The sequence below is a fragment of the Tarenaya hassleriana genome, unplaced genomic scaffold (genome assembly GCF_000463585.1).
Source record: "Tarenaya hassleriana unplaced genomic scaffold, ASM46358v1 Cleome19, whole genome shotgun sequence".
NCBI classification, from domain to species: Eukaryota; Viridiplantae; Streptophyta; class Magnoliopsida; order Brassicales; family Cleomaceae; genus Tarenaya; species Tarenaya hassleriana.
The window spans coordinates 2,079,067-2,093,352 of NW_010965304.1; the positions used below are offsets into that span (position 1 = coordinate 2,079,067).

General features: G+C 36.0%; 3 protein-coding genes across 6 annotated transcripts; 2 read left to right on the top strand and 1 right to left on the bottom strand.

Moving 5' to 3' along the window:
* The first annotated feature begins 1,360 nt into the window (after positions 1–1,360).
* Positions 1,361–5,410, top strand: LOC104811121 (bromodomain-containing protein bet-1-like). 2 transcript variants are annotated; one of them, XM_010537719.2, is made up of 3 exons: positions 1,361–1,956; positions 2,031–2,736; positions 4,315–5,410. In XM_010537719.2, exons 1-3 carry the CDS (start codon positions 1,622–1,624, stop codon positions 5,101–5,103), a joined length of 1,830 nt encoding a protein of 609 aa, XP_010536021.1. In that variant the 5' UTR covers positions 1,361–1,621; the 3' UTR covers positions 5,104–5,410. The 2 variants fall into 2 exon arrangements, with proteins under 2 accessions (XP_010536021.1, XP_010536022.1); XM_010537720.1 differs by having other exon boundaries at positions 1,760–1,930.
* A 2,034-nt stretch (positions 5,411–7,444) lies between these two features.
* On the top strand, positions 7,445–9,543 carry LOC104811123. 2 transcript variants are annotated; one of them, XM_010537724.1, is made up of 3 exons: positions 7,445–7,910; positions 9,036–9,382; positions 9,453–9,543. In XM_010537724.1, the coding sequence occupies exons 1-2, from the start codon at positions 7,547–7,549 to the stop codon at positions 9,356–9,358; spliced, it is 687 nt and encodes a 228-aa protein (XP_010536026.1). In that variant the 5' UTR covers positions 7,445–7,546; the 3' UTR covers positions 9,359–9,382; positions 9,453–9,543. The 2 variants fall into 2 exon arrangements, with proteins under 2 accessions (XP_010536026.1, XP_010536025.1); XM_010537723.1 differs by having other exon boundaries at positions 9,036–9,461.
* Positions 9,476–13,506, bottom strand: LOC104811122 (protein EMSY-LIKE 3). 2 transcript variants are annotated; one of them, XM_010537722.1, is made up of 12 exons: positions 13,272–13,506; positions 13,107–13,170; positions 12,435–12,548; positions 11,940–12,145; positions 11,721–11,830; positions 11,378–11,609; positions 11,084–11,269; positions 10,931–10,999; positions 10,266–10,496; positions 10,111–10,179; positions 9,960–10,023; positions 9,476–9,721 (listed from the first exon to the last, which is right to left on the bottom strand). In XM_010537722.1, exons 3-12 carry the CDS (start codon positions 12,460–12,462, stop codon positions 9,663–9,665), a joined length of 1,254 nt encoding a protein of 417 aa, XP_010536024.1. In that variant the 5' UTR covers positions 12,463–12,548; positions 13,107–13,170; positions 13,272–13,506; the 3' UTR covers positions 9,476–9,662. The 2 variants fall into 2 exon arrangements, with proteins under 2 accessions (XP_010536024.1, XP_010536023.1); XM_010537721.1 differs by having other exon boundaries at positions 13,107–13,506.
* Positions 13,507–14,286: the final 780 nt, after the last annotated feature.

The window sequence follows — 14,286 nt, forward strand, 5'->3', positions numbered from 1 at the left end:
TGCTGGTTCGAACCGGTTCATATTTTTCTGAATAAGAATCAAAATATTTGAACCTATACAAAACGGATCAAACAAACTAACCCGTCATGAGCCGCCAGTTCATCACGAATTGGACTGCGATCAGATTTTTTTTTTTAAATTTTAATATTTTAAAATATTTTTATATATAAATTATATTATTTATATATTTACTTTGTTTTGTTTAAAATTTTAAAATTTTTATTATATTTTATATAATTTTAAAAATATTTTAAATATTTTTTAATATTAAAATTTTATTTCTAAAATTTATATATTTAGCTCGTTTGGTTCGCAAGGTAAGACGATATAGATTGAGTTGATATATTTTTGACTCGCTAAAAACGGATTGAAGTGGACTGGACTAAAATTTTTCTAGATAAGAATGAGTCGGACTCAGTTGAACCGGATCAACCCGTTTTATATCCTAATTTTTTGTTTTAGATTTTATAATATTTAAAAATTCAAAAAAAAAATCTAGTTTTTGGTTTTTTATTAATTTTTTTTACAAAAATAGTTTTTTGAATATTAATTTTTTCTATTTTTAGATTGTAAAAATTTCAAAAACTCCAACCATTTAAAGTTTTATAACAAATAACTCTTGACTTTTTTTAACAGTGTTGTCAATAAAAAATTATATTTTCCAAAAAGTAATTATTCAGTGGGCTTGCTCCATTTGTGGTTTTGGCACTTGGACTTTGAGCTCATTGGGCATTTGGGTTTTTTATGTCATTGCTCATGATTTAGTTGCGGCCCAAAAGTAGTAAGTTTTTTTTAGAGTTGGATTATAAGTAGCTAAAGAGTTTATTATCCATATAAATGGGTAATTTGTGGGTTTATAGGCAGTTATTATACTTTATGGATTTTTTGTTACTTATTTTACATTACTAAATATATATATATATATATATATATATAGTAACCTTGTGATGCATACATAATAAATTCAGCAATATATTATCTTAAGAAAATCATCACGAATCACATAAGTTTTTTTTTCTTACAAAAAACGGGATTATAATTCAATAGCCGAAAAAAGTTAGATATCAATAAAACGAGTACAACTTCAATAATATTTGATAAAAAAATATTTTAAAATTTGTAAAGCATTTGAACCCATGTGTTAGGCATTAAACTTTAATTTAAAATTTAATTTTAAGATTGTTTATAATTTTTATCCGAAAACAATAGCTTCTAAGGACACGATTGGAAAAAAAGTATACTGATGATGTTTACTAAATTCATTACTTTTTATTTTGTTTTTTTCCAAAAAATGTATCTCCCGGAAATAATTGAAAATATACACAAGGGCACTAATGTAATTTGGCTGATAATATTCCATGTTTTTCCTTGATGAGAGCTCCATATAATCGGCCAGCCCAACATAAAAAACGACGATTACATCAAAAGAAAAAAAAAACGCGAAATGAAAACCCAAAACCGCGAAGGAAGAACGAACCAACTCCAAAAAAAATCAGTACCATCACACAATCTTTCGTAAATAGAGACACAGCCACGAGCACACACATATATTCAAAATCAACAGACATACGTACATATATATACATATTATATATGAGCAGACATATATACTGCCTTGGTTATGGCGAAGAAGCATGAGCCTAAGCCTCCTGGTCAGTGGACGACCCTGGAGGAGCTTCTTCTGGTGTTCGCCGTTAAACGCCATGGCTCCAGAAACTGGGACGCCGTAGCCAAGGAGCTTCACAGCCGTGTCGCGATGCAGCGCAACTACGTGTCGCCCTCTGTTATCTCCCCCGAGACCTGCCGCGACGAGTTTCTCCGCCTCCGCCGTCGGTTTGCGGCGGAGACGACGGCAGATGAGGAGGAGGCTTTTCTCGATCCCATGCTCGACGAGTTCCGGCGGATTCGCATTGAGGAGCTCCACCGCGAGGTGAAACGGCATGATGTCTCGATCGTGTATCATCTCCTCGCCGACTTTTGGAGATCGGGTTTTACGGCTCCCGATCTGAGATTATTTCATCGGTTTTCAGGTTGTTAGAATCGAAGATTAAGAGATTGAAGGAGGAGAGAGCGCGTAGTTTGACGGAGGAGACAGATCTGCAAGGACGAGCTTTAGAGAAGGGAGAGACGAGACCATCACCGGCGACTATTACCGGGAAACTCTTTGCCGGCGATGAGCCCAACGGCCGATCCTCCGACGAGTCAGTTCCGACGGAGCATAACCCAGAGTTGGCGATGGCGTCGAGAGACGCCGAAAATGACGCCGTAAATGAACGCAAATCGGCTTCGAAGAATGAACCGGAAGGTAAAACCGGTACAATTCCGATTAATCCGCTAACCGAACCGGTTAGGGATCGGGGATCCTCACCTAGGTTTACTAGAAACACCGACAATGGTGAGGACAAGGGAGATGGAGGAGAGGCGGGTGCGGCGGTAACTCGGGCGGGTCCACTCGGCGAGTCAGGCGAGTTGAGTGAGTCAAAGAGGGATGCGGCGTCGTCGTCGAAACAAAGCAGCGATGTCCAAAGCTTGGCGATTCTGTCACGGAGGAAATGCCGCCGTGTCCCCGGTAGAGGTACGAGCAGCGACGAGGAGGAGGTGGATAAGGAAGAAATTTCTCCGGCGGCGACGAAGAAGATCTCAGCCGTGAAGCCGCCGGAGTCTATGGTGAATTTACTGAGAAGAATCAGGTCTCATCGGCTCGGCTCGGCTTTCGAACGTCGGCTTCGAATCCAGGTAATCTCCAAAAACCTTTCTGTGTTATTTTTAACGATTTAAAAATAATAATGAGAAAAATTGGAGAAAAATCAAGTACGTCAACGTGGCTTTACCGGGAAAAAGATGCCCAATCATCATCCGCCACGTTACTGAACAGTCAGCAAATTGTTGTGGTTTAAACCCTTGATTGATTTTTGGAACACCACAAACAAACATGCCAGTTGAAGGGATAAAAAAATTATTTCATATCTAAAAATGCAATAAGAAAAAAATATATATATATATCATACATACATAGTGTAGGAACAAATTTCAAACAGTACAAACGTGTGTTTATGTCTTTCAATTATTTTTTGCTGTTGGTAAGAATTATATTCTTTGGTTCTATATATTGAATTTTCCGTACGTTTAATATCTGGGAAGTGAAAGGGCATTTATATTTTATTATTATCATTCTAACAATTAAAAGAACGCCCGTGTAGAGATACCAAAAACAAAATTCAAATTCAAATACAGAAGAAAAGCATGATTTGGAACCTAGCAATACTCCAAATGACATTAATTTGAAATTTCTAACTTTTTTTAATCCTTTTAAGTTTATATTTTAGAAAGTTTATGTTTTTGGTGCACGTTGAAATTTTGATTTTTGTTGCTATTTCTTATAAATTCATACAGTTTTGACGATTTTTTTTAATCATATTGCGTTTTTTTCCCACTAGTTACCTTTTACGATAAGTAAAGGGCTTTTCTTGCTGGGCCTGGGCCCTCCATCTCTACGCACAAACAGTACAATACATACACACATATATGTATATACACTTTCTTTCTAGTACTAAATAAATTTCAACTAAACAAATTTTTAAAAAAAATAATTTAAAGTCCTTTTTTCACACTCCCTTCCTTCACGTCTTACATTTAAATTTAAAATTGTACAAAAAATGTACTTAATTTGTTTGCGGAGAAAACTAATAGCAATGGGTATATCCTATTTGAGATAGTAGGTTCCACTTCCTGTATTTTTCAGAATACAGAATCTACCCATAATTTCTTGCTTAGGTTTCCATTTTCTGAATTCAAATGCTTTTTTATCAGTTTCAATTCGGTTTCAAGATGTTTGGTTCCAGACAAAATGCAAATTAAATTGAGTTTGGTTCGCTTCGGATTTAGTATAGTTTGAAATTTATTGGTTTTGTTTGAGTTTTACAGTGTTTTTATTAGATTAATCATTGGTTCTAATTCTCTTGAATTTATATTCGTATGGACCAAATTAAATTAGGGTGTACATCGACACTTCCATCATATCTCAAATTAATTATATTGTTGTTACCAACTAGGAAGAGACAATAATTACCATGAAAAAGCTAAAACTTAATCCCAAACAGCCCAAGTAAATAAAGTTATCGACAAGTCAAAAGCATATACATGGCGTTTCATAACGACCCTTCAATTTTTTTTTTCGTGGACCCCTTCAACTTTCATATGATTCATACGCTTGAATTTACATGTATACATTGTCATACTACCGCAAATGGATCGTCATAAACAGCACAAAAGCGTGAATCTTTGACGTGTTTACTTTGGACTTTTCTTTTGCAGGAATCTGATAGATACCGGAGGGTCATAAAGCAACATATGGATCTCCGAACAGTCAAATCAAGGCTCGACAGAGGCGCGTACTCAGAAGATTCGAGAAAATTCTACAGAGATCTTCTCCTTCTCTTCAACAACACGATCGTTTTCTACCGAAGAACTTCGACTGAACACGCGGCCGCTGTAGAGCTCCGAGCTTTGGTGACGAAAGAAATGAAACTTAGGCTGAGATACCGATCTTTGAATCCGAAAACGAGCAAACCCTTTATCGCTCCTTGCGGGAAAAGCAGCTCGGTGAAGAAGAAACCGGAGAACAGAGAGGTTAATCGCGGTAATGGGTCTTTGGCAGCAGGACTGAAGGGTAAGAAAGAGATTTCATCGAATCACAGCAATCAAAGTAATAACAAAAAGGGTAATCATACAAACGAAAAGACGAAGAAGAATGAGTTTGGTAAGAACGAGATCAGTTCTAATGATGCGCCCATGATCAAGAGTGTCGACGTGAAGAAGAAGGAAGTAAGGAAGAAGGAAGGAGCGGAAAAGTTCCTGAGAAGAATGAAGCAAGATTCTTCAACAGAAAGCGATGAAGAGGAAGAAGAAGAAGAAGTGAAGGAGATGAATAAGAAGACGAAGAATAAGAAGAAAGCGACTACTTCTTGTACGGGTGGAAGAGTGAAGGAAGAGAATATGAAGGGAAAGAAAACGGCGGGAAAGGTGGCCGGAAAAAGAGGGAGGGAGAGTAAAGGGGAAGGAAGCGGCGGCGGAGGAAGAGGGAGGAAGAGGACAAGGAGATGAGATCTAATTTCTTGGAGGTAAATGCCATTGTGGCGGTGGTGATGTTTTTTTTTAAAAAAGTTTTTTTTTACCTGTGGTCGTTTTTTTAATCTGACATAGGTATTGTCTTTCTATACATAGGAAAAAAAAAGTTTTTTTTTTCAGTGGCGAGAGAGAAGCCAAGTTAATTTTCCTTGGGTGCTTTTAAGTATTCGGTTAGCGATTTTCACTTGACGAGAAATAAAAATCTTGGTTAGCCCAAAATTGGCAATATATACGTGTCAATTCATACATATATGCGTATATGTGCATGTGTCATGTATGTTTCTGTTTTTGTATTTTTTCTGATGATATTGTGAAAATACATTTATTTATTTTTTTATCTCGCTTAAATATTACAGGATAAAGATCACCTAGAAAAACCTTCGGTAATAATTGGGTTCACTATGTTTTTCCTATACTAATTTTGAGATTTTATATTTACAATTTACTTAAAATTAGAGTTGTTTTGTTTTGGGAAAATATTATCTCAACCATCTGGATTTTTTTTAAAGTTTAGGTAAGATATACCACGCAACTTATAATCCAACTTAAAAAAAAACCATTCACATAACGTTGTACCATTCATACATAGAATCTATATCTTTTAGATTAGGTCAAATATATGTAGATATTTAACAAAAAGAAAATATAGAAATAGGCACATTTCTGATGGAGTCACAATTTTGGTTAAAAATCTTGGGATAATTCCATAGAAATCACTCTAAATTAAAAATGGTATAAAACCACAAATCGAAATCCATAAAGCGTAAGGATGGAAAACAAATCACCTAAATCGATATTCAATTGTTTATTTATTTACGTGACATGATTTGTTTGTTTGGGCATGGGGTGGCCGAACGTTGCATGGATGACGAACAAGTAAGTACTTTTGGAGATTCTTGAAAGTGTTTGACGTCTCTTACAATAAATTTGTCTAGGAACCTCTCGATTATTTTGACATTGTTAAATAGCATATAAGTTGTTATGTCGCATATTTTAAAGCGTTGCGCGTTAATCAACAAAGTATCCAGATCAAGTATCGATCAGGTAGGTTTTGAGAGATATCCGTCTTTGTTTTCGTTTTAGAGAAATATTATCTCTGTATCTACCTCAAAATATACCTATCTAACGGATATTCATAACTAAAAGACGGATATCCATGAGTATCTGTATCTATATATAAAATATTAACCAATATAAAATTAAATCAAATAATCAATAAAAAACATACATATTTTAGTCCAAAAACACATTTTAAAGTTTAAAAATTCTTAAAATAGAATAATATATATAGAATCCTAGAAAAGTTTTTCAAAATACACAATAATTTGAGATTGAATTCACCAAAACTTGAAAATTTAATATATAATCCAGAAAAAAAGTAGAAATAACCTATTTTATTTTGGTAATTATATTAAGAATATAAAAGTAATTTTGTAATTTTAATATATATGGGATAACTGCGGGTATCTATTATTTTAATATATAAAACTTGAACCCGAATTTATATGACGGATATTCCATTTTTTAATATTCGTTTTTGTCTTCGTTAGGTATCGAGCATCGTTTTATTTCTCTGAACTATGGCGGGGTTTTTTTTTTTTGAAATTTTAGAATAATTTATATACCCACATATTAAAATTTTAAAACCTTTATTTATATAGCACCATATTGAGACGCCGATACGACGATGGGATTCGAGAGAAACCTTGCTTATTTTCATTATATCCAACCTTCGATATAGCTTGTCGAAAATGGTCCAATATTTATATCACAAGAATTTTTTTTATAGTCTAAAAGTTAACCGAACATTCAACTCAATTAAATCTTTAATCTCAAATAAATATCCTTTTCCAAAAAAAAATTCGAACTTGAATGAAAAAATAGTTTTATCCTATTTCTTATCCGTTGATCCTCCAACTTTGGATTATATCATAAAAATTCATAGAGAAGATTTACATTATTTTTATATCGGTTGCCACCTAAATGGTCGAAGTTATCCTAAAATTCTACGCCTATTTCGAATCCATCTTAAAAATTTGAATAATTTAGATTGGAGTTCATATAACAAAACACATCTATATAGATATTTCGAACAATTTTTAAAATTTTATTACGAAAACAAATTATGTTAAATTTGAATATATTAAAATTTTAAATTTAAATTCAAATAATAATTGATATATATATATATATATAACCATTATTTCATTTTTAAAATATATTAGTCTTTTTCCAAATTACAATTTAACTTCAAAATAAATCAGATAGTCCCACCCACCGGTGACTGAGCTATTGTTTCTATTAATTATGTTGGCATCATCATGGGCTGATTTTCTAATCCGATACCTAACCTCTCTTCCTTCATTCATGGCTTCCATATCGATCTAACCCAAGAAAAATCCTCCCCTTCCTCTCCAAAATGTCATCAAACATCGAAGTCGAATCCTGTAAAGTAGATTCCGAGGACGCTGTGAAGCTTCACGCGAGGATCTTCAAGCCCAGACGCGAAGAACACGAAGAACGACCGAACAGCAACCTAGCAATTGTTCTTGTCCATCCATTCTCGCTGTTGGGTGGTTGTCAGGCTCTGTTGAGAGGCATAGCTTCTGGTTTGGCCGCCAATGGCTACACAGCCGTCACTTTTGATACCAGAGGCGCCGGAAAATCCACCGGAAGAGCAACTCTTACTGGGTTCGCCGAAGTTAAGGATGTGATCGCTGTTTGTCGGTGGGTCTGCCAGAATCTCGGCGTTGATAAGATTGTTTTGGTTGGTTCTTCTGCAGGTACCGATTTGCTGCACTTTTGCATATGATTACGATAAGATTGTTTTGAATTTCTAGCTTTGATGTTTTTGATCCGTTGCTTTTAACCGATGTTTAAGCCCCGCATGTGCAGATTTCTTGTGGTTCATCGGATTTTACTGGGATTGAAACTAATTATTGGATTCTAGATTTGTTAATTCTGATATGTTAGGTCTTGTTTCTGATTCCGTTCTTGAGTGTACTTTCTTTGTTTTAGGCTGGAATGATGCTTTGATTCTTTTGATCCGTTGTCAATAAATAAAGTTTGAACTCCATATTCATGTTCGTGTAGTTCCTTTGTTTTTACTGCGTTTGAAACTAATTTTTAACTCTGTATTTGTTGATTCTGAGGATTCAGATGTCTGCTTTAATGTTGTCCAGGTTTCGGGTTCTTGTTCTAATTAGGGCCAAATTAGGGTTATTTCGCCAATTCTAATGAATAATGGAACTGAATCAGATTAGGTATATTGGTTTGCGTTAGCAATTCACTACAACTCAGTTGATCCTTTTAACCGTCTCATCTAAGATCCCGGCTTGATACTTATTGCCATGGATATGGTTATGGTTGGGTTCGAGTCTCTGTCTTGATTCATTTGTTTGGTGTTTCAAATAAAGCTGCTGTCTGCATTGTGGATGATGAGGATTTGCTTGTTTGCCATGGATGTTGTTTTGAAGTTTGTGGCTAGTGGTTTATGCAAGAAAACCACTTGGTGTTCATCATGTATCAGTTTCATATTAGGATCAATTTTTCCCCCACCATCATTGTGGTTTTTGTTTTGGTGGATAAAACTTTTTGTTATGTAGATTCAGTAGCTTTCTTGTTTTGTTTGATGCTATTCATAGTTTCGTTTTGGTGGATAGAGGGCGCTTTGTCATTTTCAAAATTTGGATCGAAATTAGCATTTTTTCGTTATGGTAGTGTTGATGATTGCTAAATTGGTGCTCTTGTGTCTAAATCCAAAATTTCCTCTTTGCACCGATGGGGAAAACCCATTGTTGTAATGATCACCAATATATAACTCATCATCATATGCTGATTTCTCTGGATCATCCATAGGATGTGAAATGAAATGAAAGGTTTCTTCCATCTGCTTTGAATGATGACAGGTGCCCCGATCGCTGGATCAGCAGTGGATCAGGTAGAACAAGTGGTGGGATACGTGAGTTTGGGGTACCCATTTGGCCTAATGGCCTCAGTCCTATTCGGGCGTCACCACAAATCCATTCTCCAATCCCTAAAACCGAAACTCTTTGTGATGGGAACTCGGGACGGGTTCACGAGCGTGAGCCAGCTCAAGAACAAGCTCAAATCCGCTTCAGGACGAACAGAAACTCATCTCATCGAAGGCGTTAGCCATTTCCAGATGGAAGGACCGCACTATGATTCAGACATGGTTAATCTCATCTGCAACTTCATATCATCCTTGTAGGGTTTCTCTTCTGTCCGAAACCAGGTCAGTCTCTGACATATAATATGTTGTAATGATGTACCCATTAACAAAAAGCCAAGTTCGTGGTTTGCAGGAACTGAAATTCAGAAGAGACTATTAAGTTAACATAACCTATTGATTGAAGAGCCATGAGAAGATACAGATGACAGTACAGTCTTACACCATCAAAGACTGAAGGATCATATTACAAAACTACAAACCCTAATTTAATACCACATAACAACAAAGACAGCTATGGAACAAAAAATATCGAAACCCATTCCTGTCGGCGCCTTCCACCATCTCATCGTATTGTCCCTTCGTCCAGTGGTTGCCCATGCAAGAAAGCACGGCCCACGTCATCTGGGTTCAAGCCAAAAAAACATTATGCAAAGATGCATTATATGAACAAAATCATTACACGTTTAATTATCTCATAATTATGTTACAAGTGGTTTTCGATTTACAGAACCAAAGCCAACCCTACATTGCTTGGATGAGTTTTACAAATGGTACATCTTTAAATATCGCCAAAAAACTACAACTGACCACGGGAACATTGAGCTAAGAAAAGGGGCCTATATCGACTGTCAATTATTACCGCTTTCTCCGTCTGATATTTCTTCGAGCTTTGCAATGGCGTCGATGAGGGCTTGTTCATGATCCTGCATTATTCAAGGAGATCAATCGGCTTCTGCTGTAATGAAAACCTGGGCGAATATAGAAACAGATTCAAGAAAATAAGTTCTTACTCTCAACACCCTCTTTGCTTTCTCTACTTCGATGGGATCAGGATTACTCGACCCGAAAACTTTTTCTACCTGTTGAGGTTCATCATAATGATCAGATTATTAACTCGTTAATCTTCCATGTTATCATAACTAGAGTTGTTGGGATGAAGCCTTACCTCTTTTATTAACGTATCGGTGTGGAGTATTTCGATGTCGCCTAAAGCTTTCTTCCCGATGCCATTCTGTGCCTTGGGCTGTGTCTTCATGGTTCCCCTACCTCTTCCTGCATTAGTTAATGGACCACTACGAGGCATTGTCTTTTTAACCCCTCGGCCTTGACCAGGACGACCACCTTTCCGTGGAATTCCTGGTTCTTCCTCCTCCCATCTGATATCTTCCGGAGATATCTATTGTATATAACAAAAAAACTTAGGGATGCTACCAAACGTAGCTTGGAGAAAGGCATAGAAGAAAACACAAGCATAACTTATTATGCATAAGCATAACTATCTAATCTTCTTGATTATAAGCATTGAAAAGTGACAAAAGCACCCATCTGCAAGTACATTCAACCCACAGACAACACATATAGTCAGTTTTATTTCAGATTTGGTATTCGTCCCACATCTGTCTTAGCGTTATCATAGTCTATTTCTAACTCTGCCAAGAATTTCTGTCATCCACTCCATCTAATAAACACACACAATTCATGAAACGATGGAAGAAGAAGACTTAAATTTAATGTCCCCAATATGAACAATAAAATAAAATGAGGTAGCTTGCAGCATCACCTTTTCTACAACACCGGAAAGGAATATAAACCACAAACCGAAATCATTACCTCTTTCAGATTTACCCATTCCCAAGTTTCGTTCGCTGTATTAATATCGTACACCAGAGCATGCCGTCCCTTGACAACATTGAAAACATGAACAATATCAGAGAATGATCCCTTACCAGCTAAAATACCAATTCAGCACCACAAAAAAAATACCTCAACGGGGTTGTAATCGGTTATAACAGCCTCATAGAAATGGTTGTCTTCAGGCCACCTCGTCCAAACCTTCCGTCCGATCAATGGATCATATGATCCTGATTCAGCAGGTTCATTTGTTAAAGCAACAGTTAGGTTACCAGCTTGGGGTCTTCCAGCAACACCTGGGGCAGGGTATTGCATTGACTTCATGTCGAGCAGACAGTGAAAATTTTAACCCATCAGTGAATCAGAATATAGGAAAAAACTAAAGCTGAGACTGACAACAGAATTACACAGTATCATATGACTTACTGCTTTCGGCTTCTTGGTCTTTGGACCTGGTGGCAGGCCTCCCCTTCTAAGAGCAGATGATGATGGCTGCATTGAAGGGTGCAAAGCAGGAGATGGTGGGCCCATGGACAACGAAGCCATTGATTGAGATGTTTTTTGCTTCTTACGTGATCCCGAAACAGTTGGACTGGGAGTAGGATCATGAACAAGTTGGGGAACACTAGACTGAAGGCCATTTGACTTTCTCCATTCCCTGACAGATTAATCGACCGCGTTGACTAGAAGTAGGCAGAATTAATCACACTCATATTTAGACATTTCTTGGAAGCTCCTTGGCTAGATAAGCAATTGCATATAGACATACCTTATTCGCCTGATCATGTCATCAGCATTAACCCTTGATAACAGTTCCCTGTGTTCCTCATCTGATACCCGAAGTTCCTTTCTAAGTTCAGTGATCAAACTTTCTTTCTCCTGCATATTGTTCCGTAAAGAGAACAAGAAATAAAAGAAAGAAAGCTAAATTATCTGGCTGGTGAAAGCACATAAACATGGATTGATGAATATTAAAGCAAATAAGTACCCAGGTGATTGCATCAGACTGAGCTTTAAAGGCACGGAGTATCGAACAATAAGCTTCTTGCTCGATTAGATGAATCTGAGTTTCCATGTCATTTTGCATCCTTGATTGAGGAGCAGAATTGAGAACAGAGGGCCTGCCATTGCCAGCAGGTCGGCCCCCTCTTTGAAATCTACTTTGATGTGAAGGAGGTAAGTCATCATCTGTACCTAAAATTTACTCAGCGAAAAGAATATTAAATCATGCAGATAGACCGGAACTAGATAAGAAAGAATAAGCCGAAACGAAGAACCTAAGAAAACAATAATTCAGTCAAATAGCTTTTCCTAATGTAATCCTTAACTGGGAATACATCAAACAAAACCGACACATTAGTTTTTTCATAGAGCTCTATAAAGAACAACACCGTTAACTTGTCTACTATTGCAAACAAAAAAGATTGAGCACAAACCAGAAGCAAGCATCAACAAGAAAAGTGAGATCGAACATATGACTCACCACTACTGTCCGAAGGCCGGTAATCCATGTCTATTTTCCAGTCGATTCTTCAATTGAAACCTAAGAAAGCAAAAACTCCGAAAAGAGTCCCACCTGATAACCCAAGAACACGAACTGCAAAACCAAGAAAACAAATTTTAACCAATCAAAATATCAACAGTTAAATAGTCATTGCTCCTTTGATAGAGAAGATACCAAAAAAAATCATAAATCACAAAAGAAAAGTGAACAAAATTTTTCAGTCGAAATACAGAAATCCAGAAAACCTAAGTGAAAGAAAAGTATAACTGATCTTTCAAATATTCAACTAACTAAATTAGACAATCCAAAGCCTAGAAATCAGAGAAGTAGGAAGGATAAGTTCTTGGATACAAACCCACTAGCTAAATTTGTTTCATATTGCAAATAAAGCTCTCTGAACTACATAGTTCACTTGGAATCAAGAGTAAACTCCACATAACATCGACCCGTTCCTAGCAGGGAATCATAATAATAATTAATCAGAACATTTTGCCAATTTACAAACTCCAGTTAGAGAAATTACACTCTCCGAAACCCTAACAGACCATGGAAACTAGCACACAACGATATTCGAGATGAACAAATACTTAAAATTAAGCTGAAGAACACAAAAAACGACTTAATTCAAGGGCACAAAACGTTTGAACTAACCTCTCGGCGCAATCAAAACCCAATATCTTCTTCGCAGCTGTCCTTCGGATCGAGTCCGGAAATGCTGATCAATCAAAGATTCCCACGGAAAACATCAGCCCCGTGAGATCCAAAACTCCATAAACCTAAACAGGAAGCGTGACCAAGGCGATTCTTGTACGAAACCTCGACAAAGCGAATTCAGCAGTGCCAGATCTCTCAACAGATGAAATACGCCGATAATCCGTCGAAATCGAAGTAGAAACACAGCGAAATTCAAGATTTTCTGACGAACAACGAAGGATTTTCCGAGGAAAACCTACGAGCGGACGTGAAACAACATTATTGTGCCCTAAAATTTTCCAGTTGATTGTTTGGTTTGAGTTACGGAACGACAGCATGGTCTGCCGTTTCGAAAAGCTCTGAGACACCGGTTGCTTTCTAAAACTCGGTCCGGTATATATATTCGGCGCGGTTTTCATGTCTTATTTTATGCATATCTTATTTTGTGGTAATGGAATTTTATGCATATCTCGGAAGACAATTTCGAGACAATTTAAAAAGGAAAAAAACTCTAAAAGTTCTTAAAAATATTAATTTTTCTAAATATCTTTTTTAATATAATTTTTTCTAAACCAATTCATAATCAATTTAGATTTTAAATATTTGATAGAAAAACTACCACTATTAGATTATTTTCTCTATAACAAAATATAGTTGTTATTATAATAAAATATAATGGTGTGATATTGCATGTTTTTTATAATTTCAAAAAAATTTGTGTTTTCTCTATTTCGAAATTATTGTAAAAGATTTTAAAATCTGGGCCTAAAATTATATAACTAAAGTCGTTATATATATATTTGTGTGTGTATTTTTACGTGATTCAGACTATGTCATGATTTGACAGTTCACAGTAGCAATACTGCTTACTTAGGCTACCCCTCTTCTTGTAATTCGTTATCTTATCTTTTTATTTTTTTAGAGAAAAAGTTCTAAATTTTTTTAAAAGAGGTGTCTATTAATTCCTAAACTTGTAGATGTATCTATTAATTCTCAAACTTGCAAAATTGAACACGTTAAATACTGAACTTATTAAACGGTTCCATAATTATCCATAGCGTTATTTGGTCAAAAAAACGAATTGACCGATCCGACGTGACACGTGACGTGGCGAGCCAACTCAAAAAATTACCGTCAT